This window comes from Oncorhynchus nerka, linkage group LG9a (assembly GCF_034236695.1).
Source record: "Oncorhynchus nerka isolate Pitt River linkage group LG9a, Oner_Uvic_2.0, whole genome shotgun sequence".
Classification (NCBI taxonomy): Eukaryota; Metazoa; Chordata; class Actinopteri; order Salmoniformes; family Salmonidae; genus Oncorhynchus; species Oncorhynchus nerka.
Genome location: NC_088404.1, coordinates 21,671,990 through 21,687,461, shown reverse-complemented (window position 1 = coordinate 21,687,461; position 15,472 = coordinate 21,671,990). Strand labels below are relative to the sequence as shown.

The 15,472-nt window shown below is 44.2% G+C and overlaps 1 protein-coding gene across 21 annotated transcripts in view; it reads left to right on the top strand.

The window, feature by feature from the left end:
* The window catches only part of LOC115134041 (CCR4-NOT transcription complex subunit 1-like), a 40,100-nt gene that overhangs the window by 11,860 nt on the left and 12,768 nt on the right, over positions 1-15,472 (top strand). For 9 of the 21 annotated variants that reach the window (XM_029667588.2, XM_029667599.2, XM_029667597.2 and 6 more), the window contains exons 14-26: positions 5,812-5,943; positions 6,056-6,207; positions 7,869-8,040; positions 8,210-8,411; positions 8,502-8,639; positions 9,042-9,166; positions 12,870-13,156; positions 13,281-13,359; positions 13,520-13,759; positions 14,161-14,301; positions 14,432-14,611; positions 14,714-14,830; positions 14,974-15,084. In XM_029667588.2, coding sequence (XP_029523448.1) covers positions 5,812-5,943; positions 6,056-6,207; positions 7,869-8,040; positions 8,210-8,411; positions 8,502-8,639; positions 9,042-9,166; positions 12,870-13,156; positions 13,281-13,359; positions 13,520-13,759; positions 14,161-14,301; positions 14,432-14,611; positions 14,714-14,830; positions 14,974-15,084 — 2,076 coding nt within the window. The remainder of the gene's footprint in view (positions 1-5,811; positions 5,944-6,055; positions 6,208-7,868; positions 8,041-8,209; positions 8,412-8,501; positions 8,640-9,041; positions 9,167-12,869; positions 13,157-13,280; positions 13,360-13,519; positions 13,760-14,160; positions 14,302-14,431; positions 14,612-14,713; positions 14,831-14,973; positions 15,085-15,472) is intronic. The other 12 variants (XM_029667592.2, XM_029667600.2, XM_065022417.1 and 9 more) reach the window with 6 other exon arrangements.

Here is a 15,472-nt window from a genome sequence, read left to right as displayed (position 1 = left end):
GGATTTTTTCAGGTTTTTGCCTGCCATATGAGTTCTGTTATACTCAGACATCATTCAACAGTTTTTTAGAAACTTCAGTGTTTTCTATCCAATACGACTAATAATATGCATATACAGTGGGGCAAAAAAGTATTTAGTCAGCCACCAATTGTGCAAGTTCTCCCACTTAAAACGAGAGGCCTGTAATTTTCATCATAGGTACACTTCAACTATGACAGACAAAATGAGAGAAAAATTCCAGAAAATCACATTGTAGGATTTTTAATTAATTTGTTTGCAAATAATGGTGGAAAATAAGTATTTGGTCAATAACAAAAGTTTATTTTCCACCATAATTTGCAAATAAATTCATTAAAAATCCTACAATGTGATTTTCAGGATTTTTTTTCTCATTTTGTCTGTCATAGTTGAAGTGTACCTATGATGAAAATTACAGGCCTCTCTTTTTAAGTGGGAGAACTTGCACAATTGGTGGCTGACTAAATACTTTCTTGCCCCACTGTATTCGCATCTAGGACTGAGTAGGAGGCAGTTTACTCTGGGCACGCTTTTCATCCAAAAGTGAAAATACTGCCCCCTAGCCCAAACAGGTTAAACCTCGCACACAATCCAGCCTTACTGATGCAATGCAATTTCCTTGATTTATTACCTTTTTCTTTCTCTGGCCTTCATTGATTTAGTTGCCCTAATTTTGACCATCCTACAAGGGTAGAAACTCCATTAAGTTTTGAATGGACTATGATGGTCCCAACCTAATGTATTTTTTTTTGTTTTTTTAATCTACTTAATTAACCCATTTTACCCATTGGTCAAAAGATACATTTTTGATTTTGTATGCTATATAAGGCTACTTTGTACTCTGTAACTTTGTTACTCTGTACCAATCCAAGATGGCATAGCAGTTCAGATGTCTTTTGTCCTCGTCTTGTCTATATTTTTTCCCTTAAACTCATCTTCAAAACACTCTCCTGCAACCCGCCTCACCAATTTCTATTTTGTTTTAAAAGAAAGTATTATTTACCTCAAATCTGTAATCCTCCATAGAAGCTAGCCAGAAGCTAATCCAGAAGCTAGCCAGAAACTAATCAGAAGCTAGTTAGCTTCTTTACTGGCTAATCGTTAGTATTCAGCTAACCACGGTTTGTGGTCATCAGCTATTCTTTAGCTCAAATCTATCTATCTAGTTTTGTACGGCGCGGCTCGGACCGGAAGCTAGTTGCTATCCATGTGACTATCGGCTTACGTCGATTCCCGAGCAAACATAAATTATTCCGGAGCTAGCCAGCTGAAGAGTTCCATCAGTCACTCCTGGGCTACAATCACCTATCCGGACCCGTTTTACTGCCGACGCGGAGCCCCACCGGGCCTTCACAACTGGACTACCGACGTTATCTACCCGGGGGAGTTATCCGGCTGGCTCCTCTGTCGCGACTTTACCTGAACGCCAATCTGCGGTCCGCTAATCGTTAGGTCTATTCAGATAGCAGCCGATAAGACGGCTATCGGACAATTTATTTTATTTATTTTGAAATTTGTCTTGGGGCCTCTAACTATATCTATTGTTTTTTTTTTTTTGTGAATTGGATTGGTCCCCCCCCACCACACGGAACCCCACTAATCCTACCGACGGAAACGCACAAGGTGGCTAAAAACAGACCTCCATCCTATGCTAGCTTGCTACCGATGGCCCGGCTAGCTGTCTGAATCGCCGTGACCCTAACCAACCTCACTACTCACTGGACCCTTTTGATCACTCGACTAAGCATGCCTCGCCTTAATTAATGTCAATATGCCTTGTCCATTGCTGTTCTGGTTAGTGTTTATTGGCTTATTTCACTGTAGAGCCTCTGGTCCTGCTCACTATACCTTATCCAACTTATTAGTTCCACCACCCACACATGCAATGACATCTCCTGGTTTCAATTATGTTTCTAGAGACAATATCTCTCATCATCACTCAATACCTAGGTTTACCTCCACTGTATTCACATCCTACCATACCTTTGTCTGTACATTATACCTTGAAGCTATTTTATCGCCCCCAGAAACCTCCTTTTACTCTCTGTTCCAGACGTTCTAGACAACCAATTTTTATTTTCATCTGGCGATGTAGAGGTGAATCCAGGCCCTGCAGTGCCTAGCTCCACTCTTATTCCCCAGGCGCTCTCTTTTGATGACTTCTGTAACCGTTTTATTCACTGCTTTAGCACACTCTGCCAACCCGGATGTTCTAGCTGTGTCTGAATCCTGGCTTAGGAAGACCACCAAAAATTCTGACATTTTCATCCCAAACTACAACATTTTCAGACAAGATAGAACTGCCAAAGGGGGTGGTGTTGCAATCTACTACAAAGATAGCCTGCAGAGTTCTGTCCTACTATCCAGGTCTGTACCCAAACAATTTGAACTTCTACTTTTAAAAATCCACCTCTCTAAAAACAAGTCTCTCACCGTTGCCGCCTGCTATAGACCACCCTCTGCCCCCAGCTGTGCTCTGGACACCATATGTGAACTGATTGCTCCCCATCGATCTTCAGAGCTCGTGCTGCTAGGCGACCTAAACTGGAACATGCTTAACACCCCAGCCATCCTACAATCTAAGCTTGATGCCCTCAATCTCACACAAATTATCAATGAACCTACCAGGTACCTCAACAAAGCCTTAAACACGGGCACCCTCATAGATATCATCCTACCCAACTTGCCCTCTAAATACACCTCTGCTGTCTTCAACCAAGATCTCAGCGGTCACTGCCTCATTGCCTGCATCTGTCCGGGGTATCCTGGAAGGATATTGATCTCATCCCGTCACTAGAGGATGCCTGGGTATTTTTTTAAAATGCTTTCCTAACCATCTTAAATAAGCATGCCCCATTCAAGAAATTTAGAACCAGGAACAGATATAGCCCTTGGTTCTCCCCAGACCTGACTGCCCTTAACCAACACAAAAACATCCTATGGCGTTCTGCATTAGCATCGAACAGCCCCCGTGATATGCAGCTGTTCAGGGAAGCTAGAAACCATTATACACAGGCAGTTAGAAAAGCCAAGGCTAGCTTTTTCAAGCAGAAATTTGCTTCCTGCAACACTAACTCAAAAAAGTTCTGGGACACTGTAAAGTCCATGGAGAATAAGAACACCTTCTCCCAGCTGCCCACTGCACTGAAGATAGGAAATACTGTCACCACTGATAAATCCACTATAATTGAGAATTTCAATAAGCATTTTTCTACGGCTGGCCATGGTTTCCACCTGGCTACTCCTACCCCGGTCAACAGCACTGCACCCCCCACAGCAACTCGCCCAAGCCTTCCTGTTGAAGGAATTCTAAATTTCTCTGTTATTTCCCAATCAGAATTAAATACTCTGTCAATGCATTCTAAGGGTTTGTAAGACCCTATATTTTTTATAAGTATGGACACTGCCCCGGTCTTAAAAGTCAGGTAACAGCGTTTAATTCAAGAGAGTACTGGTTACATACACATTTTTCCACAGGTTATAAACTGAAAATGACGTCAGCGTTTTCTAAATGTTCTATCTCTTCATGACACCGGTAGAGAGGCCCTATAGTTCTCGAGCCTTCCCTCCTCGTCTGAAGCCAAGGTCAGTCAGTATAAATAAACATTCTAGACAGTCTGGAGATAGTCCGTCCTTGCCATCTGGAGATAGTTCATTCATTTGTACAAAGGAACAGACCGTCATTGTTACTAAACTCCTGACTATATTATATACAATTGGGAATGGGAGCAAGAGAGAAAATTCATTATGTACAGTACATAATAGCATTTGGACTAGTCAGTCCTGATTGAAATGTATACATAATTAGTCATCATTGATTAAAAAAAATCCCTTAACACTTCCCCATTTATCCTTCTCCCAAATCCAGTCAGCTGATGTTCTGAAAGACAATCTGGACCCCTTCTTTCTAAAAAAATTATCTGCCGAAATTGTTGCCACCCCTATTACTAGCCTGTTCAACCTCTCTTTCGTGTCGTCTGAGATTCCCAAAGATTGGAAAGCAGCTGCGGTCATCCCCCTCTTCAAAGGGGGGACACTCTTGACCCAAACTGCTACAGACCTATATCTATCCTACCCTGCCTTTCTAAGGTCTTCGAAAGCCAAGTCAACAAACAGATTACCGACCATTTCGAATCTCACCATACCTTCTCTGCTATGCAATCTGGTTTCAGAGCTGGTCATGGGTGCACCTCAGCCACAAGTCCTAAACGATATCTTAACCGCCATCGATAAACATTACTGTGCAGCCGTATTCATTGATCTGGCCAAGGCTTTCGACTCTGTCAACTCGACAGCCTTGGTTTCTTAAATGATTGCCTCGCCTGGTTCACCAACTACTTCTCTGATAGAGTTCAGTGTGTCAAATCGGAGGGTCTGCTGTCCGGACCTCTGGCAGTCTCCATGGGGGGGTGCCACAGGGTTCAAATCTTGGACCGACTCTCTTCTCTGTATACATCAATGATGTCGCTCTTGCTGCTGGTGAGTCTCTGATCCACCTCTACGCAGACGACACCATTCTGTATACTTCTGGCCCTTCTTTGGACACTGTGTTAACAACCCTCCAGGCAAGCTTCAATGCCATACAAATCTCCTTCTGTGGCCTCCAATTGCTCTTAAATACAAGTAAAACTAAATGCATGCTCTTCAACCGATCGCTGCCTGCACCTGCCCGCCTGTCCAACATCACTACTCTGGACGGCTCTGACTTAGAATACGTGGACAACTACAAATACCTAGGTGTCTGGTTAGACTGAACTCTCCTTCCAGACCCACATCAAACATCTCCAATCCAAAGTTAAATCTAGAATTGGCTTCCTATTTCGCAACAAAGCATCCTTCACTCATGCTGCCAAACATACCCTTGTAAAACTGACCATCCTACCAATCCTCGACTTCGGCGATGTCATTTACAAAATAGCCTCCAATACCCTACTCAGCAAATTGGATGCAGTCTATCACAGTGCAATCCGTTTTGTCACCAAAGCCCCATATACTACCCACCATTGCGACCTGTGCGCTCTCGTTGGCTGGCCCTCGCTTCATACTCGTCGCCAAACCCACTGGCTCCATGTCATCTACAAGACCCTGCTAGGTCAAGGCCCCCCTTATCTCAGCTCGCTGGTCACCATAGCATCACACACCTGTAGCACGTGCTCCAGCAGGTAGATCTCTCTGGTCACCCCCAAAACCAATTCTTTCTTTGGCCGCCTCTACTTCCAGTTCTCTGCTGCCAATGACTGGAACGAACTACAAAAATCTCTGAAACTGGAAACGCTTATCTCCCTCACTAGCTTTAAGCACCAACTGTCAGAGCAGCTCACAGATTACTGCACCTGTACATAGCCCACCTATAATTTAGCCTAAACAACTACCTCTTTCCCTACTGTATTTATTTTATTTATTTATTTTGCTCCTTTGCACCACATTATTTTTATTTCTACTTTGCACATTCTTCCACTGCAAATCTACCATTCCAGTGTTTTACTTGCTATATTGTATTTACTTTGCCACCATGGCCTTTTTTTTGCCTTTACCTCCCTTATCTCACCTCATTTGCTCACATTGTATATAGACTTGTTTCTACTATATTATTGACTGTTTGTTTTACTCCATGTGTAACTCTGTGTCGTTGTATGTGTCGAACTGCTTTGCTTTATCTTGGCCAGGTCGCAATTGTATATCAGAACTTGTTCTCAACTTGCCTACCTGGTTAAATAAAGGTGAAATAAATAAATAAAATACTTTGCAAATATATTTTTTCGCAATATCCAAACTGTTCCTCTTGTTTTTCAGTCTCTATCTATGCTGCTTAATGGTACTCCATTTGCCTTCGTTATCGACCTTGCTGCACTTGCCTCTCGCCGTGAATACCTCAAACTTGACAAATGGCTGACTGACAAAATCCGAGAGCATGGGGTGAGTGGTGTGAGTTGAGCCTTTAATTTACAGCAATTACAACCACTATACATACATACACTTTGCTATAAGAAGTTATAGGGATCTAGTACATGAGTCATTGACCTGTTTGCTGTTCTAGGAGCCCTTCATCCAGGCGTGTGTTACGTTCCTGAAGAGACGTTGTCCCTCTATCATTGGTGGTCTGGCCCTAGAAAAAGACCAGCCCAAAAGCGCCCTCCTTCCCCCGGAAACGATGGCTACCATGCTGGGTTGTCTGCAGTCCTGTGCAGGGTGGGTTTACCTATCAGAGCTCGAATCATGGGGCCTATGATCAAATTAGCTCTTTCATTACTCAGTCATGTTCTATGGTGCTTTAAGGTCTAGTTTCATAATTCATTTAATTTCAACTTATCTTGTATTGTTATCTACAAAGATCATATTCATCTAGAATTTTTTTTAAAAATGTTTTATAAAACTCAGCCAAGAAAGAAACATCCTCTCACTGTCAACTGCATTTATTTTCAGCAAACTTAACATGTGAAAATATTTCAATGAACATAAGATTCAACAACTGAGGAATAAACTGAACAAGTTCTACAGACATGTGATTAACAGAAATTGAATGTGTCCCTGAACAAAGGGGGTGGGGGGTCAAAATAAAAACTAAGTCAGTGTCTGGTGTGGCCACCAGCTGCATTAAGTAATGCAGTGCATCTCCACCTCATAGACTGTACCAGGTTTGCCAGTTCTTGCTGTGAGATGTTACCCCACTCTTCCACCAAGGCACCTGCAAGTTCCCGGACATTTCTGGGGGGAACGGCTCTGATCCAACAGGTCCCAGGCGTGCTCAATGGGATTGAGCTCCGTGCTCTTCGCTGGCCGTGGCAGAACACTGACATTCTTATCTTGCAGGAAGTCACGCACAGAATGAGCAGTATGGCTGGTGACATTGTCAAGCTGGAGGGTCATGTCAGGATGAGCCTGCAGGAAGGGTACCACATGAGGGAGGAGGATGTCTTCCCTGTAACGCATTGCGTTGAGATTGTCTGCAATGTCCACAAGCTCAGTTCGATGATGCTGTGACAACACCGCCCCAGACCATGATGGACCCCCCAAATCGATCCCGCCCCAGAATACAGGCCTCAGTGTAATGCTCATTCCTTCGACGATAAATGCGAGTCTGACCATCACCCCAGGTGAGACAAACCCGCAACTTGTCAGTGAAGAGCACTTTTTGCCAGTTCTGTCTGGTCCAGCGACGGTGGGTTTGTGCCCTGTAGGCGACGTTGTTGCCGGTGATGTCTGGTAAGGACCTGCCTTACAACAGGCCTACAAGCCCTCAGTCCAGCATCTCTCAGCCTATTGCGGCCAGTCTGAGCACTGATGAAGGGATTGTGTTCCTGGGGTAACTTGGGCAGTTGTTGCCATTCTGTACCTGTCCCGCAGGTGTGATGTTCGGATGTACAGATCCTGTGTAGGTGTTGTTACATGTGGTCTGCCACTGCGAGGGCGATCAGCTGTAGTGCTGTCTTTAGCATCTCACAGTATGGACGTTGCAATTTATTGCCCTGGCCACATCTGCAGTCCTCATGCCTCCTTGCAGCATTCCTAAGGCATGTTCACGCAGATGAGCAGGAATCCTGGGCATCTTTATTTTGGTGTTTTTCAGAGTCAGTAGAAAGGCCTCTTTAGTGTCCTAAGTTTTCATAACTGTGACCTTAATTGCCTACCGTCTGTAAGCTGTTAGTGTCTTAATGACCGTTCCACAGGTGGATTTTCATTCATTGTTTATGGTTCATTGAACAAGCATTGGAAACAGTGTTTAAACCCTTTACAATGAAGATCTGTGTGAAGTTATTTGTATTTTTACAAATGATGTTTGAAAGACATGGTCCTGAGAAGGGGACGTTTCTTTATTTGGTGTATGTATATGTTAAATGTTTTTTTTTCAGGAGCGTCACTCAAGAGCTCTCCGAGACTATCTTGACCATGGCTGCCAACTGTAGCAACGTCATGAACAAAGCCCGCCAGCCGCCACCAGGGGTCATACCAAAGGGACGTGCTCCCAGCACCAGCAGCCTAGATGCAATTTCCCCTGTGCAAGTGTCGGTGTCTCCTCTCCAGGTGAAGAGCGTTTTATCTAACACTGTTTATTTGGGGGAATGTGTATAATCTAGAAGCATTACTTTCATCATCCCCTAAATTTGATTCAATTGTTTTGTCTTATAACATAATTGTGAACATTAGCCTGAAAGGCAGGTTTCTCAACCTGGTGCTCCATTCTGTGTGTTAGATGGATCCCCTGACAGCCATGGGCTCCCTCAACCTGGGCAGCTCTGCCACCTCTCACACACAGAGTATGCAGGGCTTTCCCACCCCGCTGGGCTCTGCTTTCAGCAACCCCCAGTCCCCAGCTAAGGCCTTCCCTCCACTGTCTAACCCCAGCACACCATTTGGGGGGATTGGAAGTCTCTCTTCACAGCTAGGTAACCCAGGTATGAGGAGAGAACGTGCCATAGATATTTGCATAGTGTTTTGATTACACTATATGGAGGACTGAAGTGGGATGTTTTTCTTTTGTCTAGGTCCGCTGGGATCAGGCATTGGCTCTGGTATTGGTTCTGGTCTTGGAATGCCAGCGGTGAGCAGTGATCCGTTTGGGACAAGGAAGATGAGCACACCAGGCCTGAATCCGCCCACCTTTCAGCAGAGTAAGATGGCCTGTAAGTGGTGGTGGTGTGACTGAGTGTATTTCCTCTGAAAATATTCTTAGTATCTCCTAATAGCCTCCTGAAGTAATGAGTGTTTACTTGACTCAAATGCTTCAACAGTTTTCATCTAAAAAAAAAATATTGAGTACGATCTGGGAAGAAACTGTCTTTCACACATTGAATCAGAGGAAATACAGGTTAGTCATCCATTAAACGCAAATTATTATGCTTCTAATTGAATGTTTATTTGTCTGTTTATTGCTTTGATAGTGTAACGTCTTAAGGTGAAATTGCACTATAGTTTTTTTATTTGCTGCAGTCCATCACAAAACCCTTCAGAATCATTTCAAAATGATTCTGAGGGGCTTTCTTTGGCAGTATTGTTTGATTTGGTCTATCGCCTTTTTTTCCCAGCTGACCTATCTCAGGTGTGGCCAGAGGCTAACCAGCACTTTAGTAAGGAGATTGACGATGAGGCTAACAGCTACTTCCAGCGCATCTACAACCACCCCCCACACCCCACCATGTCTGTGGATGAGGTTAGTTTCTGAATAAAATGGTCTGCAGTAGTGTTGCACGGTACACCGAAACTTTGGGCATTTTTCGGTACTATAACATGAAAAACAGTTTAGTTCCAAATGTTTGGTTCTTTGGTTAAATGTGTCGTACACTGACTGACAGGATAATGTCTGGTAATTTGTCGACTGGGCCAGTAACTTCTCAGCGCATTGATTGCGTTTATATTCTCTGTTGCAGTCTGCTGTAGAAAACTGCTGGTGTCATAGTGAGTTTACCCGCACAAAACTCAAATCAAATCAAATCAAATTTTATTTGTCACATACACATGGTTAGCAGATGTTAATGCGAGTGTAGCGAAATGCTTGTGCTTCTAGTTCCGACAATGCAGTGATAACCAACACGTAATCTAACTAACAATTCTAAAACTGTCTTATACACAGTGTAAGGGGATAAAGAATATGTACATAAGGATATATGAGTGAGTGATGGTACAGAGCAGCATACAGTAGATGGTATCGAGTACAGTATATACATATGAGATGAGTATGTAGACAAAGTAAACAAAGTGGCATAGTTAAAGTGGCTAGTGATACATGTATTACATAAGGATGCAGTCGATGATGTAGAGTACAGTATATACGTATGCATATGAGATGAATAATGTAGGGTAAGTAACATTATATAAGGTAGCATTGTTTAAAGTGGCTAGTGATATATTTACATCATTTCCCATCAATTCCCATTATTAAAGTGGCTGGAGTTGGGTCAGTGTCAATGACAGTGTGTTGGCAGCAGCCACTCAATGGTGGCTGTTTAACAGTCTGATAGCCTTGAGATAGAAGCTGTTTTTCAGTCTCTCAGTCCCAGCTTTGATGCACCTGTACTGACCTCACCTTCTGGATGATAGCGGGGTGAACAGGCAGTGGTTCGGGTGGTTGATGTCCTTGATGATCTTTATGGCCTTCCTGTAACATCGGGTGGTGTAGGTGTCCTGGAGGGCAGGTAGTTTGCCCCCGGTGATGCGTTGTGCAGACCTCACTACCCTCTGGAGAGCCTTACGGTTGAGGGCGGAGCAGTTGCCGTACCAGGCGGTGATACAGCCCGCCAGGATGCTCTCGATTGTGCATCTGTAGAAGTTTGTGAGTGCTTTTGGTGACAAGCCAAATTTCTTCAGCCTCCTGAGGTTGAAGAGGCGCTGCTGCGCCTTCTTCACGACGCTGTCAGTGTGAGTGGACCAATTCAGTTTGTCTGTGATGTGTATGCCGAGGAACTTAAAACTTGCTACCCTCTCCACTACTGTTCCATCGATGTGGATAGGGGGGTGTTCCCTCTGCTGTTTCCTGAAGTCCACAATCATCTCCTTAGTTTTGTTGACGTTGAGTGTGAGGTTATTTTCCTGACACCACACTCCGAGGGCCCTCATCTCCTCCCTGTAGGCCGTCTCGTCGTTGTTGGTAATCAAGCCTACCACTGTTGTGTCGTCCGCAAACTTGATGATTGAGTTGGAGGCGTGCGTGGCCACGCAGTCGTGGGTGAACAGGGAGTACAGGAGAGGGCTCAGAACGCACCCTTGTGGGGCCCCGTGTTGAGGATCAGCGGGGAGGAGATGTTGTTGCCTACCCTCACCACCTGGGGCGGCCCGTCAGGAAGTCCAGTACCCAGTTGCACAGGGCGGGGTCGAGACCCAGGGTCTCGAGCTTGATGACGAGCTTGGAGGGTACTATGGTGTTGAATGCCGAGCTGTAGTCGATGAACAGCATTCTCACATAGGTATTCCTCTTGTCCAGGTGGGTTAGGGCAGTGTGCAGTGTGGTTGAGATTGCATCGTCTGTGGACCTATTTGGGCGGTAAGCAAATTGGAGTGGGTCTAGGGTGTCAGGTAGGGTGGAGGTGATATGGTCCTTGACTAGTCTCTCAAAGCACTTCATGATGACGGAAGTGAGTGCTACGGGGCGGTAGTCGTTTAGCTCAGTTACCTTAGCTTTCTTGGGAACAGGAACAATGGTGGCCCTCTTGAAGCATGTGGGAACAGCAGACTGGTATAGGGATTGATTGAATATGTCCGTAAACACACCGGCCAGCTGGTCTGCGCATGCTCTGAGGGCGCGGCTGGGGATGCCGTCTGGGCCTCCAGCCTTGCGAGGGTTAACACGTTTAAATGTCTTACTCACCTCGGCTGCAGTGAAGGAGAGACCGCATGTTTTCGTTGCAGGCCGTGTCAGTGGCACTGTATTGTCCTCAAAGCGGGCAAAAAAGTTATTTAGTCTGCCTGGGAGCAAGACATCCTGGTCCGTGACTGGGCTGGGTTTCTTCTTGTAGTCCGTGATTGACTGTAGACCCTGCCACATGCCTCTTGTGTCTGAGCCGTTGAATTGAGATTCTACTTTGTCTCTGTACTGACGCTTAGCTTGTTTAATAGCCTTGCGGAGGGAATAGCTGCACTGTTTGTATTCGGTCATGTTGCCAGACACCTTGCCCTGATTAAAAGCAGTGGTTCGCGCTTTCAGTTTCACGCGAATGCTGCCATCAATCCACGGTTTCTGGTTAGGGAATGTTTTTATCGTTGCTATGGGAACGACATCTTCAACGCACGTTCTAATGAACTCGCACACCGAATCAGCGTATTCGTCAATATTTTTATCTGACGCAATACGAAACATGTCCCAGTCCACGTGATGGAAGCAGTCTTGGAGTGTGGAGTCAGCTTGGTCTGACCAGCGTTGGACAGACCTCAGCGTGGGAGCCTCTTGTTTAAGTTTCTGCCTGTAGGCAGGGATCAACAAAATGGAGTCGTGCTATATTTGAGCAATATGATTGGCCGTTCATTCAAGCACCCACTCTTCACTTGACCGAGCTGATTCATTCACACGGCACACACGAGCTGTGCAGACTATTAAAAAGCTCTCATCAATCCACTTGCTGAGCTTATTTTTTTCTTTTAGGGAAATTTATTTGCTAAAGTCAACTTTCAATAGTGAAAATAGTAGCAAATTAGCAATAGGCTACTGTTGATAGTTTACAAAAAGAAAGCTCTACAAAAAGACATCTAGCATTCGTATTGGCTACTGTAGCCTGAACTTTCTCAAAAGAGAGGCTAGCTTAAAGGGTCAACATTCTATTTTTAACATTGATATAATTTGGCCATAGATAAACACATTTATTATATGTATCCAATTTTATTGTATTATTTTGTATGCTGTCTTATATGGTTTTGTAGAAGGATTTTAGGCTGTCCACATTTGTTATTTGTTTCTCTTATTTTAACTATAGAAGTCAAGTGGCTAATACGCTATATTCTTTTGCATCTGTGTCGTTTTGTGATTAGAGTTGTCGCGATATGACAACCTGATTTTCCATGTCAAAAAGGAAAACACAAAGCAGGCTGAACTCCATGGTCCTTTATTAAATCTACTGTATGCAAAATAGTGGTGCTATAGCTTGGAAGAGAAATGTGATTTTGGTTAACATAAGGCTGCTTGTTATCAACGTTAGGACTGTTTTCCTCAATTTGTCTGCTTTATGTTTTGTTTCCTTAACACAACATCGCTGAATGTCAATACTGGTATCGTGAAAACCCTAATTGTGATACTAAACCTGGTATTAAAGTAAACATTCTGGTATTGTGACATTTCTAGTCTGCAGGGTGTTGCAGGCACTTATCCAGTGACCGTGTTTATCAAACTTGCAGATGCTAAATCCTTGGCGCCTGTCTCTCTCTGGCAGGTGCTGGAGATGCTGCAGAGGTTCAAGGACTCCACCATCAAGCGAGAGCGTGAGGTCTTTAACTGTATGTTGAGGAACTTGTTTGAGGAGTACCGCTTCTTCCCCCAGTACCCTGACAAGGAGCTACACATCACCGCCTGCCTGTTCGGGGGGATCATTGAGAAAGGCCTTGTCACCTACATGGCCCTCGGACTGGCCCTTCGATATGTACTCGAAGCCTTGAGGAAGCCATTTGGGTCCAAAATGTATTACTTTGGAATCGCTGCTCTAGATAGATTCAAAAATAGGTATGGACTATTATCTGTCTTCAGGTGCTTAATGGAATTCCACACTGAATATTTGCATGTTGCGCATGTGTGATTCAAATGATCTGTGACTGCTGTAGGACTAATTTGATCTTTCCCTCTCTAGACTGAAGGACTATCCCCAATATTGTCAGCACTTGGCCTCAATCGGTCACTTTCTGCAATTCCCCCATCATTTACAAGAGGTAATTGGATTTCCTGTATATTTGTGACACAATCGGTCATTCTTCATCTGTACATGTATCTTCCTTGTTTTTATACTGATATCCGTAACATCTTAGCCAGAGGTGCGGATCCTACTTCGCGATAAATAAGTCTCTCGCTCTGGCACTTTCGAATATCCTGTGCGTGCAGTATATCGAGTATGGCCAACAGTCACGGGACCCTCCGGTGAAGATGCAGGGATCCATCACCACCCCAGGAAGCCTGGCGCTGGCACAAGCTCAGGCCTTGTCTCAGCCTCCCAAAGCCCCCCAGCCTGGACAGCCCAGCACCCTGGTCACCACAGCTACCACCACCACCACTGTCGCCAAAAACACTACCATCACCCGGCCTACCCCTGGCAGCTTCAAGAAGGATGTGCCGGTGAGTACCTGGGGAAAACATCAGGGAGTCACTTGCACCATATATATGCCAATGTTTTTCTCTGGTCATGTAAAATGACTCTAGCAAACCAGTGCATCAGTTTTCCTGCGTTGCCGTAGTTTGTGTCAATGGCAACATTCTGAACCGTTCTATGAGGAACGCTCTCTGGTTTTCACATTTGAAATGCTCATTTTAGTTTACAAAGACTAAAGGAATGTAAATTTTTAACAAATGTGTGACAAGCCTAAAATAATGAGTTGGTTGAAGCTATGTCACTGAAGAAATTCTCCAGTAGTGTAGTTGTTTGGCAAATATGCGCTCACTAAGAATTGAAGTTTCCCAAGAAGAGCTTATAATATAGAATAGCAGCATTTTGTTTTGAATGTATATTGTAATTTCAGCCTTCCATCAACACCACAAACATCGACACACTTCTAGTAGCAACAGACCAAACCGAGAGGATTGTGGAACCCCCAGAAAATGTTCAAGAGAAAATTGCTTTCATCTTCAATAACCTGTCACAATCCAACATGACACAGAAGGTCAGTCATAGATATATTTTTGTTTACTACCTGGTGTTGCAAAAGCATGCTATATTGAGGATCTTGGTTTTGGCCAAGATTTCTACTATTACTTCTACTAATACTTGTGTACTTTCATCTAACTCTCAAGGTTGAGGAGTTAAAGGAGACTGTCAAAGAGGAGTTCATGCCCTGGGTCTCTCAGTATCTGGTCATGAAGAGGGTCAGCATTGAGCCCAACTTCCACAGCCTGTACTCCAACTTCTTGGACACCCTGAAGAACCCAGAGTTTGTCAAAATGGCCCTGAATGAAACTTACAGAAACATCAAGGTGAAGAGTTATTCACTTAATCCATTTTTATGGACAATAGTTTGTAAAGTCATCAGATAAAGATATATTTCATTGCTAACCTTTTCTCTCTCCCTGTGACAGGTTCTCCTTACCTCTGATAAGGCAGCTGCAAACTTCTCTGATCGATCCCTACTGAAGAATTTGGGTCACTGGCTTGGTATGATCACTCTGGCTAAAAACAAGCCCATCCTGTACACAGTGAGTAGATTTCCTCATTTTTAAATGTTGGCCTGTATTAAACTTTCCATTTAGTTTTCCTCCCAACAATTAACCAAATGTTTGTAATTGTGCCCCAAGATGGTATTTTGTGTTTAACCTGTTTTTAATTTTTTTCCTGTTAGGATTTGGAGGTGAAATCCCTGTTGTTGGAAGCGTATGTCAAGGGGCAGCAGGAGCTACTCTATGTGGTCCCGTTTGTGGCCAAAGTCCTGGAATCCAGTTTACGTAGCGTGGTAAAGCCACATTCTCACCAACATTTTTAAGTATATCAATATGCATCTGGATTCACATTTTAATTTCTAGGAAAACTGACAGTGCGAATTGTTCAGTGAGCTTGAGCCCAGCACAGACTGAGCCATCCCCGGCAGGCAGGAATAGCGAGACGGCCAACACAACAGACAATATTTGGGCCTGGAGTATTTACCCTGACTACGGCCTGCCTATTACTAGACTAGTTTTTCTTGGGCAGGTCGCATGGTCAAGAGAAATAATGGGCCCTAAGACTGATCCACAGAAAAAGAAAGTGAGCCAGTTCCATCAGGCAGAGTACCTACAGCAGCAGACAGGGAGCCAGTCAGAGCTAGATGACGTAGACAAGTATAGACCGCATTAAAGCTCACC